The sequence below is a fragment of the Ambystoma mexicanum genome, chromosome 5p (genome assembly GCF_040938575.1).
Source record: "Ambystoma mexicanum isolate Mex_15411 chromosome 5p, UKY_AmexF1_1, whole genome shotgun sequence".
Classification (NCBI taxonomy): Eukaryota; Metazoa; Chordata; class Amphibia; order Caudata; family Ambystomatidae; genus Ambystoma; species Ambystoma mexicanum.
Window position 1 is genome coordinate 421,960,541 of NC_090930.1, and position 22,112 is coordinate 421,982,652.

At 47.9% G+C, this 22,112-nt stretch overlaps 1 protein-coding gene across 2 annotated transcripts in view; it reads left to right on the plus strand.

The window, feature by feature from the left end:
* Nucleotides 1-22,112, plus strand: part of PABIR2 (PABIR family member 2) — an 812,224-nt gene that overhangs the window by 299,505 nt on the left and 490,607 nt on the right. For both annotated transcript variants that reach the window (XM_069612821.1, XM_069612822.1), the window contains exons 4-6: nt 18,219-18,262; nt 18,349-18,403; nt 19,222-19,323. In XM_069612821.1, coding sequence (XP_069468922.1) covers nt 18,219-18,262; nt 18,349-18,403; nt 19,222-19,323 — 201 coding nt within the window. The remainder of the gene's footprint in view (nt 1-18,218; nt 18,263-18,348; nt 18,404-19,221; nt 19,324-22,112) is intronic.

Below are 22,112 nucleotides of genomic sequence, written 5' to 3' on the forward strand. Positions count from 1 at the left end.
TGCAGTGGTTGCAGTACTCTTGCGTCCCGCCCCCTTTCCTCCATACTGTATGGGCGTCCCTTCCAAGGTACGGGAGATGGAACCTTTTTCACCAGAAAAAAACCTTCTTCCCCTTTAAATTTGAGGCGCGCGGCCCAGGGAGCATGCGCTGCCCTGACTCAGCCATCCGGCGCTCCTGGGTTTGGCTTCGGCCATGTAATTCCACGCACGGATACTTCTCCTCTTTGTCTTTTTTTGTCTTATCTATCATTCAGGTACTTGGTCCTCAGGCGTCACGCTCCTCCCCGGCGCATGTCGACTTCCGCAGGGTTCAGCAGGTGTCCATCCTGAAATGCATTCTTCCCAACTTCAGACCCCCATGCCCTCTGCCTACGTTGCCTTGGCTCAGACCACAGTTGGCAAAAATGTTCAGTGTGTGACTCGCTGTCCTCGGAGGCGCTGAAGAACAGACTAGCCAGGTGGAGGGAGCTCTTCCAGAGGTCGCCTCCAGAGGATCTTAAGAACTTCGTGAAGCATCAAACCAGGCCCAAGGTAGGACAAATATTTTCTAGCGCACTCCGCAAGGGAGACCTCCTTCCCAGGGACTCTTCCGCATGGGAGGGACCAGCCAGGTACTTCTACCGGCACATGCTCTGAGGCTGCTACAGCTACTAGCCTTTGGGTTGAGGGGTCCTCGGATCCTCCCGGTTGCAGTGTCGAGGGACCGGAGGGTTCTTGTACCGGGTTTACACCCGAGGCGTGGACTCCACCCCCCTGAAACCACCCGGCCCCGGAACTCCCCACCCAATGCCAATTTCGCTTTAAGGTGGGGCTAGCGGAAGCCAAGCTTGTGGCGCATGAAGGGTCGTACACACGGAGGGTTCCGCGGCTTCCAGGAACGCAGATCCAGGCAGCCGGACTGCTCGCCGTCTCAGAACCGGCGCAAACAACAAAAAGGGGTGGGGGGAGTAAGGGTTTTTTCCAGTCCCCCTCCTCAGCCTCTGAGGGAAAGAAGGCATGACACGCCCCTTCGGGTCCACGTGTCTCCGGTGGGGGGCAGACGGTCTCTCCATGCACAATTCTGGCGCCAGAATTTCGCGACCCCTGGATCCTCTCCGTAGTATCCATGGGGTACCGCCTTCCTATCCCAGCCTCTCCCCCCTCCCCCCCTCCACTCCCATAGGTTGGGACAGCAACTCTTTTGGCAGAGATCCGGTTGCTCGTAGAGAGCCAGGCAGTGGAGGAAGTTCCAGCCTCCCAGCGAGGCTTCGGCTTCTACTCCAGGATTTTCGCCATTCAGAAGACGAACCAGGCGGGCCTGAGAGTTGTGCTGGACCTTTCCACCCTCAACCTCTCCTTACCCCTGCAAAAATTCAAGATGGTTATGCCAGCTTTTATAGCGGAGACATTGGACAAGGGCGACTGGATGTGCTCCCTGGACCTGAAGGATGCGTACCTACACGTCCCAATTTGGCAGCCCCATCGTTCTTTCCTACGGTTCAGAATCGTGGGCTGCCAATTCCAATACTAAGTCCTTCCGTTTGGCCTCAACTCGGCCCCCAGGGTCTTTACCAGGCTCATGAACGCTGTAGCGGCCCCCCTCAGAGCGCAGGGCCTCCGCATCTACCCATACCTCGACGACTGGCTCGTCAAGGCTACATCTCCGGAAGCGATTCCCCACTCGTCCCATGCCCTTATGAACACACTGCCCGACATGGGCTTCTCACTCAACCTCAAGAAGTCACAGCTGCTCCCTACGCTGACTGACATTCCTGGGACTCATTTGGGACACATGCTCTGAGAGGGTTTTCCCGTCTGAAGACAAGATCTCTGCCATCAATTGGGCCACTTCCTCAGCAGAGAGGTGACCTCGGCATGGCGGTACCAACATCTTCTAGGTCTTCTAGCGGCGGTTCTGCTAGCCGTACCGCACACGAGACTAAGGATGAGAAGGATTTAGCTGCACTTCACTGCCTCATGGAATCGGGAGCGGGGCTCGCAATTGGAGATGATCAACGTTCCTCCATCTCTCCACCCGGACCTAACTTGGTTGTCCGTGCACTGGAACCTATGGACGGGCAAGCCCTTTCAGTCGCCCTCTCCGCAGGCCACCATCACCACAGACTCCTCGCTCGAGGGCTGGGGAGCCACCCTGGATGATCTCTCGGTCCATGGCACCTGGATTCGACAGGAGCAGGAATACCACATCAATTGGTTGGAGCTGAACGCCATCTGGCTAGCGCTCAGAGCATTCCTACCACTTCTCAAGGGCAAAGTTGTCCTCATCCAGACAGACAACTCGACCAGCATGTACTACATCACCAAGCAGGGAGGCACCAGATCCCCTCTTCTCTGCAGACTATCAGCATGTGGGAATGGGCTTTGGAAAACGAAATGTACCTCTCGGCAGTCCACCTCCCGGGGGAATCCAACCTGGAGGCGGACAGGCTCAGCAGGCTAGGATCGGACAATAACAAGTGGCAGCTTAATGACCTCGTTGTTCAGGAGATCTTCAACAAGTGGGGTCACCCCCAAGTGGATCTGTTTGCCACCTGGCACAACAAGAAGTGTCCCCAGTTCGCATCCTGTATGTGTCAGAGCCCCGGCTCTCTGGGCGACGGATTTCACCTCCAGTGGACCGACACGATAGCCTACGCCTTTCCGCCTACCCCACTGATCCACAAGGTAATTTGCAAGATCAAGGAGTCTGACCGACACCTCATCATTCTGATAGCTCCATGGACCATGGTTTTCGGAACTCCTCAGACTCTCGGAGGTGCTCCCCATACACCTTCCAATGGGCCGAGCACATCTTCTGGCACAGCAGGGGGGCAGAATCGTCCACCCTGCTCCAGGGAAACTAACCCTCACAGCGTGGTACCTGAGCAGGTAACGCTGCGGCACCTTAGCCTATCACAGGCCAATCTGGAGATCATACAGGGTGCCAGGAGCAAGGGGTATCCAGTCATTATATCTACAACCAAACCATCTAACGCCAAACCATCACATTTTTTCCATCGATATACCATTTCTTAGAATGGCCATTTAGTTGAATAAAATTCTATGGATCCATCGAAATGTAATGTTAAGATTAGGGGTTCGGTTAGGGTTAGGGTTGGGTTAGTTTAAGGGTTACATTAGGGTTGGGGGTTAGGGCCAGGATTAGATTAAGGGTTACGTTAGGGTTATGGTTTGGGTTGGGGCTAGGGATAGGGTTAGGGTTGGGGCTAGGGTTAGATTAAGGGTTACGTTAGAGTTAGATTTGGGGCTAGGGTTAGGGTGGGGTTGGGGGGTGGGGAGGAGAACCTCCCCCTCCCCCCCCCCCCCCCACCCCAATAAACAAAAAAAATTAAAACGTTAAAAGGAGCTGGCCAGTGGCGAAATTTCAGCACTGGACAGCTCCATGTAACGTTTTAACGTTACAAAAAATGCATTGAAATGCTATATTTTTCATTGAAACCAGTCGATTAATATTTTCGATGGACTGGTTTAGATGGAAAGCCACTTTTCCATGTTATATAGACTGTCGATGCTTTGGTTTAGATGCTTTGTTTCCGATGCTTTGGTATGTCAACCCTTTTTTTCAATGCAATCACTATAAACCGGAGCAAGGCCACCAGGGCCCAGTACAAAAGCAAATGGACCAGATTCTGCCAATGAGCCAATGACGCCAGTGGACGTTAGGCTGGTCGCCATCAAGGCGGCCTTACTAGTTGGTCTTACCTCGGCTCGCAGAGTCGGCGAGATCCAGGCGCTGGTCGCCTCTGAACCATATACCACCTTTCACAAGGACAAGGTAGTCATGCGGACGCACCCGGTATTTCTGCCCAAGGATCAATCTGCATTTCACCTGAACGAAGAAATAGTCCTTCCTACGTTCTTTCCTGATCCCAAGGATGAAGCACAGAGAATGCTGCACTGCCTGGATGTCAGGCGTCCCCTAAAATTGTACTTGGACAGGACCAAGGGCTTCCGCAAGTCGGACGACCTGTTTGTCACTTTCAGAGGCTCGAGGTCAGGCTTTTAGGCCTCTAAGGCTTCTATATCCCACTGGACGGTCTCTGCCATCAAAGAAGCGTATGAGGGCCAGGACAAGCTGCTCCCGCGCAACATGCATGCCCACGCCATTGAATTCCAGCGCCATGTCCCTTGGCAAGTCATAAGCAGGGCGGCCACTTGGGCCTCTCCCTCTGCTTTCTGCAAGCATTACTGTTTGGATGCCGGCTCTAGATCTGATGCGGCTTTCGGGCAGGCGGTACTCAGGAACCTGTTTGCTTAAGGCGTGTCTCCTCTCCACCCTGGGGCTACAATCGTTTGTAATCGCCCATACAGTATGGAGGATAGGGGACGGGACGCAAGAGTCCATAGTCCCCTTTCCTTCATACGTCCCACCAGCCTCCCCCCTAATAATACTGCTGTCATTAGGCAATGTTAAATCTATTGTCGATGCGTCATTGGGGACAGAGGTGTGGCGCCGGAGGGCAGAGTCAGGGCAGCGCCTGCTCCCTGGGCCGTGCCTCTAAATTTAAAGGAAGGTTTTTTCTGGTGAAAAAGGTTGCGTCTCCCGTCCCTTGGAAGGGACGCCCATACAGTATGGAGGAAAGGGGACTACGGTTTAAGAGTAAGTTAGTCACTACGGTGAGTAACTTATAATTTCTCAGGCAAGATGTCAGATCCCTTTTAGATTCCACTCTCTGTCTCCCAGGATCTTTTATGGTGGGCCAACGAGGGGAACCTGATGAAGGGGGAGCCGTTTTGGCAACTGTGGCACGAGGTGACTGTAGTGACCGACGCTTCCATGCTGCAGACTTGACTTCCAGCGGTTGTTTGTCGCGGTCGGTGTCCAAACTCCACATCAACCTGTTAGAGCTGAGGGCCGTCAGGCTGGCTCTGAAGGCTTTTCTGCCGTCTGTGGGGAAAGAGTGTCCTGATCGTGACGGACAACACAGTGGCCATGCGTTACCTCAACAAAAAAGGGGCGGTAGGGTCACTCCCGTTGTGCAGAGAGGCCATGCAGCTCTGGCTCTTGGCAATCCAGCAGGAAATGTTGCTCTCGGCAGTTCATCGGGCCGGAGAGGAAAATGCGGCGACGGACGCTCTGAGCAGGCAGAGCACGATCTCTCGCGAGTGGGAGTTGGCTCAGGAAGTCCTTCTGGAGATCTTTGCCCTTTGCAGAACACCACAAGTGGATCTCTTCGCCACCAGTGCCAACTGGAAGTGCAAGAGATTCTGCTCAAGGGAATTTCCTTCAAGAGGAGCCTTAGGAGACGCATTCGTAGTGGATTGGTCGTTCCCACTTCTGTACGCGTTTCCTCCAGTCCCGTCATTCCTCGAATGTTAAGGAGTTTGCAGCAGTTCGGATCCCACATGATCCTCATCGCTCCAATTGGGCCAGCAGAGCGTGGTACCCGGGCCTTCTAGAAATGTCAATCTGCCCTCCACGCCGTCTTCCCTACCGAGAGGATCTGCTCTTTCGCGCGCGAGGGGGATCGGGGGGGGGGCGGGGCAGGTTCTCCATCCAGAGGTCAGGACTCTTATACCTCAACCTTTCAGAAACCAAGCGTAAAGGTTAAGGATTGGGACCTCCCGGATGATGTGATGGAGGTGTTTCGTTCGGCCAGGAGGCCAGCAACAAAATCCCTGTACCATTGGCGTAAGGTTTACGACTGGTGCAGGGGACAAAATGTTGATCCTTTTCAGTGTTCCATTCCTCTGGTTTTGTCTTTATTGCTTTCTTTGATCCACAGGGTCCTTCAAGTGGGTACCATTAAAGGTTACCTGGCGGTGCTGTGTATCTTTAAGCGCTCGTCTGCAGAATGTTCTTACTTTAATATTCCTTTGATTTCCCAATTTCTTAAAGGGCTCACTAATGTGTTCCCACGGTCCCCTTTCCAGGTGCCGGTTTGGGATCTGAATTTGGTTTAGAAATTCCTGATGGGTGCTCCATTTGAACTTTTGCACTCTTGTCCTTTGAGACTGTTGTCTTAAAAAACAGTGTTTAAAAAAAAATGTTTTAAACAATTACTATTGATTTTAACAAACAAACACTACAACCAAAACAAACAAAACAGTGAATTCCAGTGTTAACATATACCGTATCATGTTTTATCCAATGTTGCCCCTTTACCCTCCCCAACCCCCGCCCGAACTTACTCTCCATCACCACCTACAGTTGTCTTTTCTTGGGGTGTCCTCCCTTCACCCTCCTAAGAATCTTCATCATCAAGGTCGGTCAGGGTCGACTCTGACAAAGTAGCCACCAAGTGCCTCCAGGCTCTCGATGTCTCTGCTTCTCTCTCCCCCTGCCCCCCCTTGTTGGCTGCTTTACTCTACAAGACTAACTGCCATTTACCCCGCTACTTTACATTCTTCTTCCTACTCCTTGACAATAACCACCTGTTTATTGCACTTCAACGTACTTTATTTATCCGCTCACTATGTACCTTGACCTTGGCAGTACCGTCATGCATACTGCCTGAATACCAATGTAATTGTAACCATTGCCTTATCTGTACCTTGTTGTTCTAAGATACGCGCCCGGATGCCTTCGGGCCTGGAGCGCTATACAAATAAATTAAAATACGAATACACCACTGTTTCCGCGTCCACCCATTTCTGAAGGTCGTGGCACCACACATCCACTCTTGGTTTATTAGTTGCTTTCCAACCCATGGCAATTCTGCGCTTGGCCAATGTATAGGCCAAGTCCTTGAGTTTGCTGACGTGCTAGCTTACGTGGCCTAGAAAATCCCTCCCACCATGCATGCCCACAAAGATTCTACCTCCAGTTTAATCCCTTTCTCGGAAAAGAGGTGGGCCACTTCTCCCCGGAATTCCCTTATTTTGGGGCATGTCTGTATCCCAGGATTCTTGAACTTTGCAATCCTCTGGGGGGGTCAAGTGCGCCCTATGAGTGATGTATAACTGGATCTGCTGCAACTTCGCATTCCTAGAAACCTTTTTATGGTATCTCTGTACCCTCCTCCACAACCCGTCATTCATAGTTTCCCCAGCTTCCTCTTCCCAATCCTGTCTCAACTGGAGTGTACCTCCTTCCCCACCCTTTACATCAATAGTTCATAAATTCGGGAAACTTCATGACCACCGTCCGACATACATAGAATGTTTCTAAGGCCATATCGAGCGGATACTCAAGTACGATTTCTGACCATGTATTTTTATCTGTCCCCGATGTAGACCGGTATCTGCCATCAGCGTGTCGAACTCCACTGCCTTCCCTTGCCAAATATCCCCTAACGTAGCTATTCCAATCGATTCCCACTGCTTGCGAACTACCATCCTCAATTGCTCGTCAACTCCTTTCAATGCCACCAGTGGCATTTGTGGTGAAAATGGGGTCGGGTTCCCTATGATCCGACATGCTCTTCGCCAAATCTTCCATCCCAGGTCTAACATTCTTACCTCCCTGTCTTGTTGTTGCTTAGGCACCCATATCCATTCTTTCAAAAAGAAACAGGCCACACTCAGCCCTCAACAGTCTGGACTCTGATTTTGAGTCTTCCGATAACCATCTAACCACATATTGTAACTGACTGGCCAGATAGTAAATCTCGAAGTTGGGCAATTTGATGCCCCCTCGGTCATATGTGTTCTGCAGCTTCCACAAAGCTATCCTGTTTCTAGTATTGTGCCATATAAACCCTCTACATATGCTTTCAAGCTTGACAAAAAATCGCTTTGGTATGTTCCCAAAGAAATGCAGCAACCTAGGCAGCACTAGCATCTTCAATAATGCCACTCTCCCCATCATGGCCAAGGGGAGCTTGGCCCAGAACCTCATGCTGCTTTCAATGTTAGCCACTGCCTTCTCCGTGTTATGCTTATGGTATACTTCAATCCCCAGGTACCTGAAGGTTCTGGTCCCCCACTGTATCTGTAATACCGGCAGTTCCTCCTGAGGTATCCCTTTATATCTGCCTAGGGGAAATAGACACGTCTTCTTGGGATTTACCGGTATGCCTGACAGTGCAGCGTATCTCTCCATTACTTCCAGAATATACTGTAGGTTCTCTTCAGGGTATCGTAGATACAGCAGCATATCATCAGCATTCAACGATATCAAATGTTGCCCTCCCTTTGTGCTGATCCCCACCTCTCCACATTGCTGCCTCAGGTATAGCGCCAAAGGTTCCAATGCTAAAATAAACAGCATTGAGGACCACGGGCATCCCTGTCTAGTACCCCTACTAAGCTGCCATTGATCTGAGACCGTTGTTCCCGTCTTAACACGGGCTAGGGGCATACTGTATAGCAGTTGTGCCAATCTCAGGTATGTGGGCCAACCCCATACTCCTTCAAGGTTGCCATCAGCCAGGGCCACTTGACTGAGTCGAAGGCCTTCACCACATCCAACGACATTAAAGCAACCTCTTGTGGGTCCTCTTCCATTTGTTCCAGAACATGATTTAGCCTTCTAAGGTTATCCTATATACTCCTGCACGGTACAGACCCGGTCTGGTCAGGATGTATGAGTTTGTTGATTACCGGTTTAAGTCTGTTCGCCAACACTGCCGTGAGTATCTTGCTATATTGATTTAGCATGGATAGCGGTCGGTATGACCCGCCGTCCGTGTAAGGTTTGTTGGGCTTAAGAAGTGGGATAATGATCGCTTTCTTCAGGGACTCCGGCAGTAACCCTCTATCCAGAGTGTTAGGCAGAATCCTGTGTAGTGCCCTTAGGGACCACTACACACAATTAAGACTACAAGTGGTAATACAAGTTCACCTTTGGTACAAGCCTGTACTACTATGTTAAAGTGGTAGCAGTAGCGGAGCAGCCAGGCTTATCTCAAGAGTATATGAGCAGTAGCAGAGATTACACAAGGGGACCACAATTACTGTGACTCAAGCAAACACTGACTCAAGGTTTCAGGTAAAAAAATATTAGTACATTTATTTTTAAACAGTTTGTTATAAACACAATACTTCTATTAATTCAAAACCACACGTAAAATACACTACAACCAACCAATTCACTTGGTAAAGTATAACTCAAGGTAAGTACCCTATGTTTTAACGGACCGGTGTTGGGAAACAAAAGACGTTACTGGGAATACATATGCAATCACTTTTTGACAGTAATGACAGTTCGGTCTTACTAAAGATACACGTATCCGCGGCAAGAAATGTTATCGGGGCAAAAACACACTTAGCACCCGAGTTAACCAGAGAGAGTTGGGGGTAAAAATCATAGGCAATACTTTTGTCAGGGCAGACAGAATCAGAGAACACTCATTGACAGAAATTCAAGAGTCAATAGGCGTCACGTGGAACCGTCTCCCTGTTGTCGAGGATCACACAGTCGGACAGTTTAAGATTCAATGTAGCCAAACGTAGCCAGGAGTACTTAGATATTGTCAATAGAGGAAGCAAAAGTTATAAGAAGGAGGGAAGATGAGGGCAAGCCTTGGAGGAGGAGAAAGGGGATTCACCCTAGCTCCTCGAAGCAGAACACAGTACCTTATTCAAGGAGGAAGCTGGTGCCACGGCAGTTGTTCCTGGTAGTTTCCTGCAGACCCACGGTTCCTGGAGCTTCGGCAAGAAGGACAACGTCTGGAGGGGTCTGCACCACACAGGGATGACGGTGAATAAAAGGTGCGCTCCTTAAAAACAGGAGAGGCTCTTCAGATGGCTATCCGGACCACTACAGCAGTGTGCAGCGATTTCGACCACGAAGAGGATCCTCTGACTGTGGAAGAAGAGCTGGTTGACCCCACCAGGCTCAAGGGAAGAAGACTCCGGACTGTATCTTCTCTGGTCGTCAAAGGGTAGATAGCTCAGGACTGCAGCAGGGCTTCACCGGGACGGGATAGTTGCAGCAGCTGTCTTCTTCTCTGCTTCTCTTCGGTTCCTTGTAGTTCCAGTGGCGACTCTGACTTTCAGCCCAAGAGTCCTGCCTTTTATGCAAAAATCTCCCAGTCACACAGCCTGGCTGTCAATCGCGCAGCAGGGGGGTTGTCCAGCCCGGACAACCACCTCAGCCAATCAAGGCAAAGTGCGACTTGGGTTTCCTAGGATACCCTGTGTAGGGGGTGACTACACCCCTCCCTGACTTCAGCCCACCTAGACACCCTGGCGCCTAGAGGAGGGCTTCTTGGCAGAAGCCCTCCAAAAGACAGCGAACAAAGAAGGCCAACCTGGTTTGCTGCGCAAAGTAAACACAAGAAGGTCTTTAACAAAAGGAAATGGCGAATAAACCCGACCGGAGCCAAAAGAAAAAGTATTTGGTCAAGCGGGTTTATGTTTGAGGCTAATATAATAGCCTAAAACAATACCACGTTTATGTATAGTATAAACGCGGTAGAAAAGTTAGGGTAGATACCACTGCCACCAGCCAAGTCTAAATGTTAAAAGAGCAAAACAATGCTCTAGGAGGTACAGGTAAAAAGGGCTAAGAAGTAACCCTTTCCAATACTCCATGTAAAATGGGGTGTACTGTATCTGTGGTTAAAGGACTATGTAAAGTTAATGGCAACTTTGCCCTTTTCTGGGGGACAGTAGTCAGCCCCAGAAATGGAGACGGTGGGAAGTCTAAAAGACAACCCAGTGTCACTTCACTGAAGGTGCTTTGTAACACACAAAAGGAGGGGGCTACTGAAGTGGTGTACTCCAGAGCCCACAATCACAAAAACAGATGAAATACACATGGCAAAACATGGATAAGAGTGGGGGAAAAGCTCACACTCTTACCAAGTGAAAAAAATAACTCCAGAAATTCAGCAAAGCTGCTGAGGGACTCACTAGGTAAGGGAAATTAGCCATTGAATGAGAATTCTCCCTAACACAGAGCTTCGTTTAGCATTGCCAACAGCGGGAGGACCACTTCCGCCCTGTATGCTTTGTACAACTCATTAGGGAGTCCATCCGCCTCTGGAGCCTTACTAGTAGGTAACAACTTAATCACTGCCACAAGTTCCTCCCCTGTAATTGGAACCTCCAAGGCCTCTTTCTGCAGTCCCCAACTTGGGGAGGCCAATATCCGCCAACGTTTCAGTCACCTCCTCTCCTTCACCCTTCTCAACACCCCCATACAATTGCTGATAAAACTCTAGAAAGCCTCTGTTGACCCCTTCTTGGGTATCTAGCATTTGTGCATCCATTCCCCGTACTGCCCTAATTTTTGCCTGGGCGTCTCAGTCTTATAGAGCCAGGCTAGTAGCCTACCCAGCTTGTTTTCCCTGCGCGTTGTCTTTCCACATACTTTTTATAGCTCAAGTAACATTATCGCGCCCAATGCTCCCCGCAATCCTGTTGCATCTCACCTGTCTTACCATCTCAGCCTCCTCAGGGAAGTGCTTGCCTTTTCGCATAATTGCCTCTATTTTCTTATCCCTCCTTGCAGACCTTTGGATTTGGATATTGCTGCTCCCCTCCCTACCACCTTAAATGCCTCCCATACTGTTCCAGCCAAGTCCACACTTCCCGTGTTATGTTAAAAATATTCCACTATTACCTTTTACATATCCTCCCTAAATATGGCATTTTTCAAAGCTTCGGCCCTAAGTTTCCATGTGGGGATCCGTACCCTCGGTGGCATGTATTGCCACGTTATAATTAGAGGCGAGTGGTCAGAGAGAACTCTTGCTTTATATTCCGACCCCATCAGCTCCCCCGTCAACTCCGATGCAGCAAATATGTAGTCCAGTCTCGTGTATAGGACATGTGGGGTGGAGTAGTGGGAGTAATGCCTGTGTTGTGGGTGGTGCATCCTCCATACATCCACCAAATTGAAATCTTTCAATAGGGTCATCAGGGCTTTAGCTGCCGGGATAGGTTTGTCTATCTTCATATCTGATCTATCTACATTGGGGTCCAGTGTACAATTAAAGTCTCCTCACCATATAACTGCCCCTCCCTCCCACAAGTATGGACTGAATTTGTTGTATAAGGTCCTGAAGTAGCCTGTAGAATCTTGATTCGGGGTATACATGTTGACAATGCTCAGCTCCCTATTTTCCACGAATCCCCTTATTAGTACCATCCTCCCATCCGGCTCTATGGTAGACTGTAACAGTTTGAAGGGGGCATGCGGTGCAAACCAAGTAATAACCCCTCTAGCGTACGCTGAATATGTCGACCCTATTGTGGTTCCCTTCCATTTCCTCCCCACCAACGGTAGTTTCTCTTTAGTTAAGTGAGTCTCCTGCAATAAGGCAATGTCAATTCTCTGTGTCTTCAAGTACATCATAACCTAATTCCTTTTTAAATAGCTATTGAGCCCCCTTACATTCCATGTCACTATCTTGAGATCCCCCATCCTATCCCTATCCTGTTCCGCCCCCCCTTCGCCCTCTGCAATGACGTATCAGTGTAAGCTCCTCCTGCCCCCTTTAACACCCCTTCAAGCTCCCCAACTCCCTCCCCACCCCCATCCCACCCATCCCCAACTGTTGCGCAGCTCCATCCCTGGATCTCAGGCTACTGCGCATATAGTCCTTTCGTGGCCTGCGCCGGTACTTGGATCAGAGCGGGGGGACACCACACTATCGGTATCCCAACTACACTAACTTCTAGGGGTAAGATTGCTCTGCTACCGCATCTCCTGCATTAATGTTACATTATATTACGCACTCTTATTTATGAGACATTTCACACAGGGCCCCGCTGGGTGTCAGGGCTACCTCTTACCCAAGTCAATATCGGGGTCTCACATATGGCATCAACCAAGTCTATCAGTGATACGATGCTGGTTCACTTCTCTTGTCTGCTCCGGTCCTGGCTATTTGCATCCTCCGGGCATCCCTGTCGGCCAAAAAAAAGCACCTTGTTCCTGTGTATAATTTTCAGTTTTGCTGGGTATAACAGCATGTATTTAAAGCCGGACTCTTAGCCGTTTTATGACAGCCACATAGTGAAATCGTTGTCGTCGTACCAGCATGGTGTAATCTGGGTATGCCGTGACAGTTGCTGACGCTCTGCTTATCATTCCCCCTTTGTGAAAAAACTCAAGGATCTTTTCTCTGTCCTTAAAGTTCAAAATCTTAGCTATAATAACACGTGGCGAGGCTCTCGGTTGGGGCTGTCTGAGCTGGGCCCTGTGCACCCTTTCGACCGTGAACCCTTGAGTGAGCACTCCCACTTCTATCTCCTGCAGAAGCATGTTCTCCACATAATTTGTCGGGTCTGCGCCTTCTTTCCCTTCTGGTAATCCCACCACCCGAATTTTGCTGTGACTCACTGGCCCCTCCGCCTCTTCTGTTCGGCTCTCTAGGCTACGCACCTTTTGCTGTAATATATGAATCTCTTTGGCATTGGCCATGCCAACGTCCGCGTTAGTCTTTGCCTTGCTCTCCAGGCCGCTTGTGTGCTCAGCCAGTGTCCTTGCATCCTGTCTTAAGGGGTTCACATCCACACTGACCACATCTATTTTGAATTCCAGGGCAGTTTTCAGTTCTGCTATGGCTGCGTCGATTTTACTGCTCCATGAGGCCTTTAGCTCAGCTATGGCTTCTGATATTTGGTGATCATCACGCTGTGGGGCAGTTGTCCCCCGTGCATCTCCTTTTGTCTGGGTAGACACCTCTGGTGAGTGTGGTGGTTTGGTGAAGATGTCCAACGTGGGTTGTTTCCCCTTAATCTTGTTCACTTTGGACGCCATTTCCCTTGTCGTCCCGATGGCTCCCTCCGTACTATGGCTCTTCGATACCTCTTAAGCCCTCGTCTTATTCCAGTCTATGAGCGTCCTGTGCCCAGCATATCTGTATTACGCTAGCTGGCGGACGGGTCGTATGCACCCCAGTGGTTTCCGCACTTTCGTTCAGAGAGTTCACGTGCTGGCAAAGGGTGTGGGAGCCATGTGCACTTCCTTCATCAAATCTCCACCTGAAGTAACAAGTACCAGTGTTTTATTCACAGAAGGCTGCAACCGACCCTTCTGGGCGTATGTTCATGCGCAGAACTCCGAACACAGCACCTCGCCTGATCGTACCTGGCCGTCGCGCATATCCTTTGCGTTATGGCTGGCCTTACCCCCACACCTGGGGTTCTTACGTTGTAGAATGACACTGTTTAGCAGTGTCGTCTGTTATGTGGCGCTGTCTATGCATTGCTTCCAAGCGCCATCCCCAGGCCATATCCCATTACGTATGGGTTGCCCAGTATCTCACATAGCTCCACGATACCTGCAACAGTATACTTACATAGTTCCATACGCACCCTCATTGTGGCAATGGGCTTAGGTTTCTGTCCTTGCGCCAGCCCCGGCACTTGTAGTGGCGTCCAGGCTATGTGTCTTCTATTTGGGGGTTAATCCCTTATCACATTTGGATATTGTGCAGATGTCCGATCAAGCCCTCATGGTCGCTCGTCTGTGCAATGGACAGGGCTTTTGCTCTATTGTCACCACCCCCCTCTAGGGCATTAAAATATCTCCTGGCTGTTCCTGGGCCCTCGGCGGCAGATTGGATCACTCCCTCCCTGGGCAATCCAGCTCCTCTTCTCCAGCGGTAGCACTTTGCTTGCCTGCAGTAACGTGCCCTCGCCACACCAGCAAGTCCTCCAGTGGCAGGCAGCATCTGCTGTGCCCAAAGCCTGTCTTCGTTTCTGTCCTGGCCGCAGGCTTAAGTCTTGAGTTATGTGCATCCTCTGCCTCTGCTGCCTCTTGCACATGGGTGCTTGCTGTGCCAGTTCAACCTATCTTTTTCGCCTATGAATGCGCTCGCCAATCCCAATGACTCCGCAGCGATCACTTGGGCCCAAGGTCTCTTTGTGGTTCTGGTGTTTTATGTTCCTCGTGATACCTTATATGTGTCACGGTGTGCACTTCAACAGGTACGGAGGTCCGTCCGCGTGTCCTGTCCTAACCTCCCCCGGGGAACAACCTGCTCTTCAATCCCTCATTTACAGGGGTTGGTGCAGCTACCGCTCTTTATCTGAGTGTCCTCTCAGTACCGGTCAGGCCACGCTGAGGTCACTCGCACCGTGACCTGTAAAACGATGATTCACAGTCTGCCCAGTGCTTTTGTGTTGTGCGCTGCCTGCGCGCTGCTCATTCGGCGATCTAATGTATCCACACTATGTAGGTGCCATGTGGATCATTCAGCAACCGAAGGTTCTGCCATCACGGATGCTCGGTGTTACAATGTATCCACACTATGTAGGTATCCTGTGAATCATTTAACCTCAGACGGTTCCGCTGCCCCAGATGCGCTGCGCTCCCCCTCTCAGAGCGATCTCATTAGTTGCAATAGTTCCTTGTCTCCACGGATTCTCATACAGCATCCTGGCATTTCCTTTGTTCAATGGCATCTGCCATCTTGTTACTAGGTCAGCGGGCCGAGTCACTGATTCCGGACTCTGAATCTTCAACCCTGATCAGTTGTTTCTCTGCAGTTGATGCACCTACTGAGCCCCGCACCTTCAGGCAGCCGCGGGTCCGTTTGTTGTATATTTTAGAAGCTTATATCATCCATGTGCGTCAGGATCAGTCCCGGATATGCAGGAGCTCTCCAGTCTATTCCATGGCTACTAAGTCACACCCCCCTCTTTCAAGACGGTGTTCTTGGTTGCGGTTACTTCTGCTCGCAGAGTGAGTGAATTGCAGGCACTTTCATCTACTGTGTTTCACAAGGATAGGGTTGTACTGAGGGTACAGCCTTCCTTTCTGCCTAAGCTAACGTCCGATTTTCATTTGAGCCAGAAAGTGGTTCTTCTGTTTTTCTATCCTCCTCCTCATCCTGGTAAGGAAGAGGAGCGACTCATAGGTTGGATCCTAGGAGAGCTCTGTGTTTTTATATTTCTAGGATGTCCAGGGTCAGAGTGGACAATCAACTCTTTGTGGGATATACTGGACAACGATTGGGCCAGGCTGTTACCAAACAGACCTTGTCCAGATGGATTATCCTCACCATTACTGAATATTACCAATTGGCGGGTAAGGACCCTCCTGAAGGGTTGAAAGCTCATTCCACTAGGGGCGTGGCTACTTCCACAGCCCTACAACGGGAGTTCCTATTAGGAATATTTGTGATGTAGCCACATCGGCTTCTATCCACACCTTTGTTGAACATTATTCCCTGGATACGATCCATGGTCAAGATATGGCCTTTGGTAAGGCGTTTCTTTATTCCGCCATCTGATTGGTACTCAATTCTTTTCCCTCCTCCATTTTCTGGTACAGCTTTGGGAGTCTGTCAAAGATGTGGAATACGTTGGAGAACACAATCCATTCGAAGAGCAAGTTACTTACTGGTAACGTTCTTTCGATTGGATGTTCCTCCAACGTATTCCACATCGCCCTCCCAGCCTGCCCCTCTGGAGAATTTCCTATGCGATTGCAGCTTACTTTTCTGCAAGACTATGGGCGGTCAAGCAGGCATTGGATAGGTGTCACACGTTATGGGGGAAAAATCATAAACTGAGGCTGCGGGCGCCGTGCGTCCTATTTATAACATCCGGTGAATTTGCCCTCGATGGAGGCCTTCGAGCGACATGGACCCGATGCCATTGACGCTGGACGCCCTTTGCCGAAAAAGTTTCCGAAGTACACAGCTACATGTCAAAGATGTTGAATACTTGAATATCCCATCGAAAGAACGTTACCAGTTGGTAAGTAACTTGTTCACCTCATCTGGTAGTATAAATTACATATCCAGGCCTGCCAGAACGCTGCCTAAGATTAGGCTTGAGGGGTGTGGGTGGGGGGCGGGTGTTTGTACACAACTGCAATGACGAGAGCATGGACGTTTTTAGTGTCGGTCATCCTACATACACAGTATAACCTTTTTGTGTTGTGCTTTATAAGTTAAGTTTGTGTATCATCGACACGGACCATATCCTATGGACACTAACCAAAGGCCGTTCCCCCGAGTTACGGTCTGTATATGCAGCATTTTATGCTATGTTCTTAATGCATTGGCACTAAACAAAAATTGGTTCATATATCTTAGTTGCTGTGTGTGCCAAATGTATTTGTGTGACCTGTTTGCAGCGAATTCAAGTGCCAACTTGTACATATGATGTAATTGGTGATGTCATATGTGATGTCCTCGTACCATTTGTGAAGCCATCTGTATGTGTAAGAGCACCATAACTGGTGCATTTCTATGTTTTTTTAGATTATGCCTAAACCATACATCCCTTGACAAATGAACACGTTTGTTTCACTGAATGTGCATAACATCTCGTCAACAAAGTTTTTTTCCCTGAATATAAACGTAGACTGGCTACCCTTGACCAACTGGAAATATTACAATGTAATCTCTTCTAGTTCTTATGATCTGTAGAATTACATCAGCGTGCATTTTGAAGTGCTGGTGTCTGTATTTATATTTGACAGACATGTTTATTTTTCCAACCATAATTCGCTTTGTTGTGGAAAGCTTCTTTGGTGCAATTCTCATTTTTTTAGTCAAAGCATACATTGTTTTAAACAATAGATGGTTGATGTGAAATAGCTAAATCTTATTCAACTGAATTCTACTTCGAAAAATAATTCACATTTGAGAGTGCATGTTGTAGCAGGAAGTTACTTTCTTTAAGGGTTCTACTGTTTAAATTTAGGATTCAAACCCCATGGCCTGCATTGACTTGGCCGGCAACATCATTATTCCATGCACTGAGGTCACGGGTAGTTTAATTTACTTGCTTTTTTAAGGCAACAGCATTGAACACAGTTGCTTCATAGAAACTCTAAAGCAAAGAAAAGGCTGACAGCTGCCCTTTCACGGGCTTTTCAAACATTCAATTCAGTTAGGTGTCTAGGAGAGGGAACATGGTAAAGTGCAATACAGTAGGGAAGCATGAGGGGCAGGGATAAAGTTAAGCAAAAGGCTCCCAAGAGATAAGTGCCTGTTAGTTTTGTCAAACGGTCTACTGGAAGCCCATATAACCAGTAATTTGTGGGTTCCCACTGCATCCCATTTGGCTCAGGAATTGTCTCCTGGGCATAGAATCGCCGGGAATTAAGTGCAATTGGGCTGGACAATGGGATATGTGAGGCCCTGCTGTCCAAGGGCCCAGAAGTGCAGAGTCCAAGAATGGAGGTAGTCTCTTAGAGTTATCCAAGATGAAAGTCATGAAGGCAGACACAATAATAGATAATCCTTTGTTTAAATGAACTAAAACTGTGATGCATGTAAATGCCATTGCTGATTTCATTCTTCACTTGTGTGATTTCTATAAATGTATGTGGCTGCATACTCTAGCTGACAAGATCTTTCCCTTTTTATGAGAGGAGAGCGAAAAGCAGATGTGAACCTTTTTTTTATTGTGTTCTGTAGGAAGAAGGACTGGACTTGATGAACAGAGAAGCAGCCCATGAAAGGTGAGGTCAGAAAGAACCTGATGAAGAATGTCTTCTTAGATTCCTTGCTTGTTGGTTTTTCTTCATGGTATTTGTTTGGTTTTTAGGGAAGTCCAAACCACGATGCAGATTAGCCAGTCATGGGAGGAAAGCTTGATCCTGGTAAAGTTATTTCCTTTTCTTCTTTTCCAAGTTGGACTTTGTTTTCCCGTTTGACTAGTTCTGCTCTAAATTAGCTTTCTTGGCACTAGATAGCACATTTTTATCATTGCTCACACTTGTTTGCCCTATTTTTAGGACAATAAACTCTTCCGATTGGCTTTTTTTTCTGCATATGCCATAATATATTGTCCAAGATTATTGTGTTTGCTTTGTTGATGAAGCACGTTTTACTTTTCTCTTTTTTATTTCGAACTACTGTGATAAACCTGTGAGTTAAGATTACTTTATATCAATATCACCCTGTTCCAAGGAGGTAGATTACGGTCCAGCAGTCCATAAGCGAGGCCTCGCCTTAGTAGGGCTCAGGCCCGTTACCGGCCATGTCCGCCCCCTCTGGTAGGACATGGCCAAGCAACAGTTATCATTATTAGATCCCATGTCTTTCGTCCTGGAATGCGATCAATTGCAGTCCACACATTTGCACACGTGCCCAATTTCCTTTAAACTAAAAACCTAGCGTAGACTGCTGGTATTTAACACCAGCGTTATGTGCATTCTGATTATGACAGTACTCTCCCCTGCATGATTATATTACTTTATTAAGATGGTGCGATGTACTTTTGATATTGGCATACCAAACCTGATGTTTTTAAGAGAAGACCTGCTCTCCTATAGACACATTTAGTACTTGGAGGGTTTTGCAAAGTAGTAGTTAGCAGCCCGTCCATTGGTGCACTGCCCTTCTTCAAATGCTTTTAATACTGACGATGCCTTTTTCTGAAAAAATAACATTAACTCCTGATTGTTTGCATTTACAGAGTGATAATGACTTTGATAAATTTGAGAAGTCTTCATCTCCAAAGAGAATAGATTTTGTCCCAGTGTCTCCTGCACCTTCACCTACAAGAGGAATCGGAAAGGTAAAATATATGTTATGGGATGGAGCATTCATGCTGTAATTTATCTCTTTAGTTTTCTCATTTATAATCGCATTTGTCCACAAAGTATCCATGGTAGTTCCATTTCTTTTTGTATTTTTGTCCCTTGGCCTTTTAAACCCTTGTTGGAAGGTAGACCATCATTTAACCTCTTTTAGGAGTATTTATACTTAGTCTCTTGGTGCCAGGACTCTTTCCTTGAATTACTATAATGCCAGATATTTGCAGTGCGCTACCTATTGACCAGTGCCAGAAATGACATGAAAGTGCAATCATATTGAGGTTAAAGCCTTTCCATTTTATACAAAGCCATCCTCCTTGGGCTCTCAATGTATAAAGAGCATTATGCTGCTGGCATCATATACCTTTGTAGGTTGTCTGCGCCCTCCTTCATCCCGCCTTTTTAAAACCGGCCACATCCTCCTCCTAGAAGAGAGGGCAAAATGCGAATGCCGCCACTTTTCTTTTTTTTGTTTTTGCCTGTGGCATATAAAACACATGACAGAATACTGTGTTAATGCTTAATTGTTATGTTTCGTACTTTCTTTCAAAGTGATCCTGTGCTGCAAATCAGTTTTCTTTGGGCTCCTGTACAGAGTAACCTGTCTTTCCCCCGGACCTAAAGGGATATTCTGTCCTACTGGGACGGGACTGGAGCATTTCATGTTTCACATGAAACTGGGCACATATATGACCTTCCTCCCCACCCTGCATGCACTTGGCTTGGTACATGGTGTACTTGGACACTCATTTGATCAACATCAGTTGCTTGACGAAAGTAACTCCACATTTAAAAGAGGTTGTCATGATCACTGATTGTCCAGAGTGAGCAAGGAATGCCAAACTATTTTTGTTCAGCCTCTTTAACTATCCAAAACGAAAGGGTATTGCTAAAGGGTTGATCATGCAGCCTGCAGGAGTAATGATTTGGAATGATGCAGCATAAACGTGTGGGCACCGAATGTGCACTCCGCAGGGTGTCCGGTCAAATGGTCGAAAATAAAAGATCGAATGACCATTTGATCGAAAGTCAAATGGTCGGAAAAAAAATGGTCGAATTTTTTAATTTATTTATATATTTTTTTAGTTTTGTTTGGTAAAAAATAAATTAATATAGAAAAATTTACAAAAAATCGACAATTTTTTCGACCATTTGACTCTCGATCAAATGGCATTCGACCATTTGGTTTTCGACCAAATGACCTGCAACCCCACCCGCAGCTGGACTATTGAACTCAGAAAAATGTGCACAGGCCACTTTCTGACTGATGGACAGACTAAGCAGGTAAGAGAGCCACAGGATGGGGGATAGGATTTTGGGTGGTGAGGGAGGAGGGGAAAGGCAGTAGCAATATTTCAATTGAAGAGTAATGGCATTGCATCTCAGAGTTGGCACAGTGGCAACTGTGTTGAACGGATTTCTAAAGGGAGTTGAGGGCTAGGGCGGAGGGATGATAAGCAAGTAACTCATAAGTCGATTAGAAAGGGAGATGTTAAATGCTTTTAATCACTTAGAAGGGGGATCACCAGATGGTGATCAGAATGTGTGCATTATGTACATGCATCTATTGGCTTCAGTTTTTCATTTTATTTTTTTACTTGGGTGCACTGGTCCTGTGTAGAATCCTGGGATATTTCCTACTGTTTTTTTTTCAGGGACTTTCTATTCTGCTCCCAATGTTTTCGGCATCTGGTGTTCTCAGCCGATGCTGAGGTCTTAGGAACGATTTATCTTTTAGGCAACTTTGCCATTATATTTTATGGTCCCCAACCCTTTTGCATTTGTTTTACACTTTGTCCTGACTTTTTACAGATAATTGAATCCTTAAACTTCGCTTACCTGGCCTTTTTGCTTATTTGCTATGGGCAAACGGACTAGTCCTTCCGACTGTCAGTACTGGGAAACTGTTTACCCTTTTGTCTTTTTACATGTTACCCGTTTGGGTAACTTTTTCATATTGGACACAGCATCTTTCAATGCAGTGGGATGGGGATACGTTTGGAAAAAGTCTAGGGTACACAAAGGGATTTCTGATTGCTTTTAAATGTGACTAAAGACAGGATGTTGGCAGCAATTACATTTTTCCCATGTTTTCTATATTTTTAGTGTGCCCATTCGCGTTGACCGCGTCTGGCTACTAACAGTGATTAGGTTCCTAAAATGGCCGTGCCACGAGATGTTTCGCTTGTTCTTTGACCATTCTATTGTTTGCCTTTCTTCCTGCCTTCTCAGGTCGGGAATTCCCTTCTATAGTCATGCATTTGCCTGGGAAACCAGCTGTTTTCACTGGCTAGTGTATGTCATGTGTGTATGGGCCCAGGGCGTGCCTGGTCCCAATCTACAAACGGGGGCCATTGAGTCTAGTGTACATGCATGAGTCAGTAACACAGTAGTCCCTGAATGGACTACTGCTGGTGTGCAGGAGTGGTGCTGATCCTTGCTATTGGAGGGTTGTATTTAGAAAAACAATAGGAGTCTTGTGGCCATGCCAACAGAGCAGAAGAGGAGGCAAGTATCCTGTGTAGCTGTCCAGACGACACAAGATCCAAGGACTTAAAAGCAACGCACACAATCTGGTGTTCCTCTCCCTGGCACTTCGGGTCCCAAAAGCAGCAGCAGTGGAAGTACAGCCAGCTCTGAGAGGATGTCCAGACTGGCTTACTTTGGAGTTGATTGGTCCCACCAACTCAAAGGCAGAAGTCGTCCTTGCAGGGCTTCTCTAGTCAAGGCGAATTCGGAACTTCAGCACAACAGCAGGGCTTTACCGGGA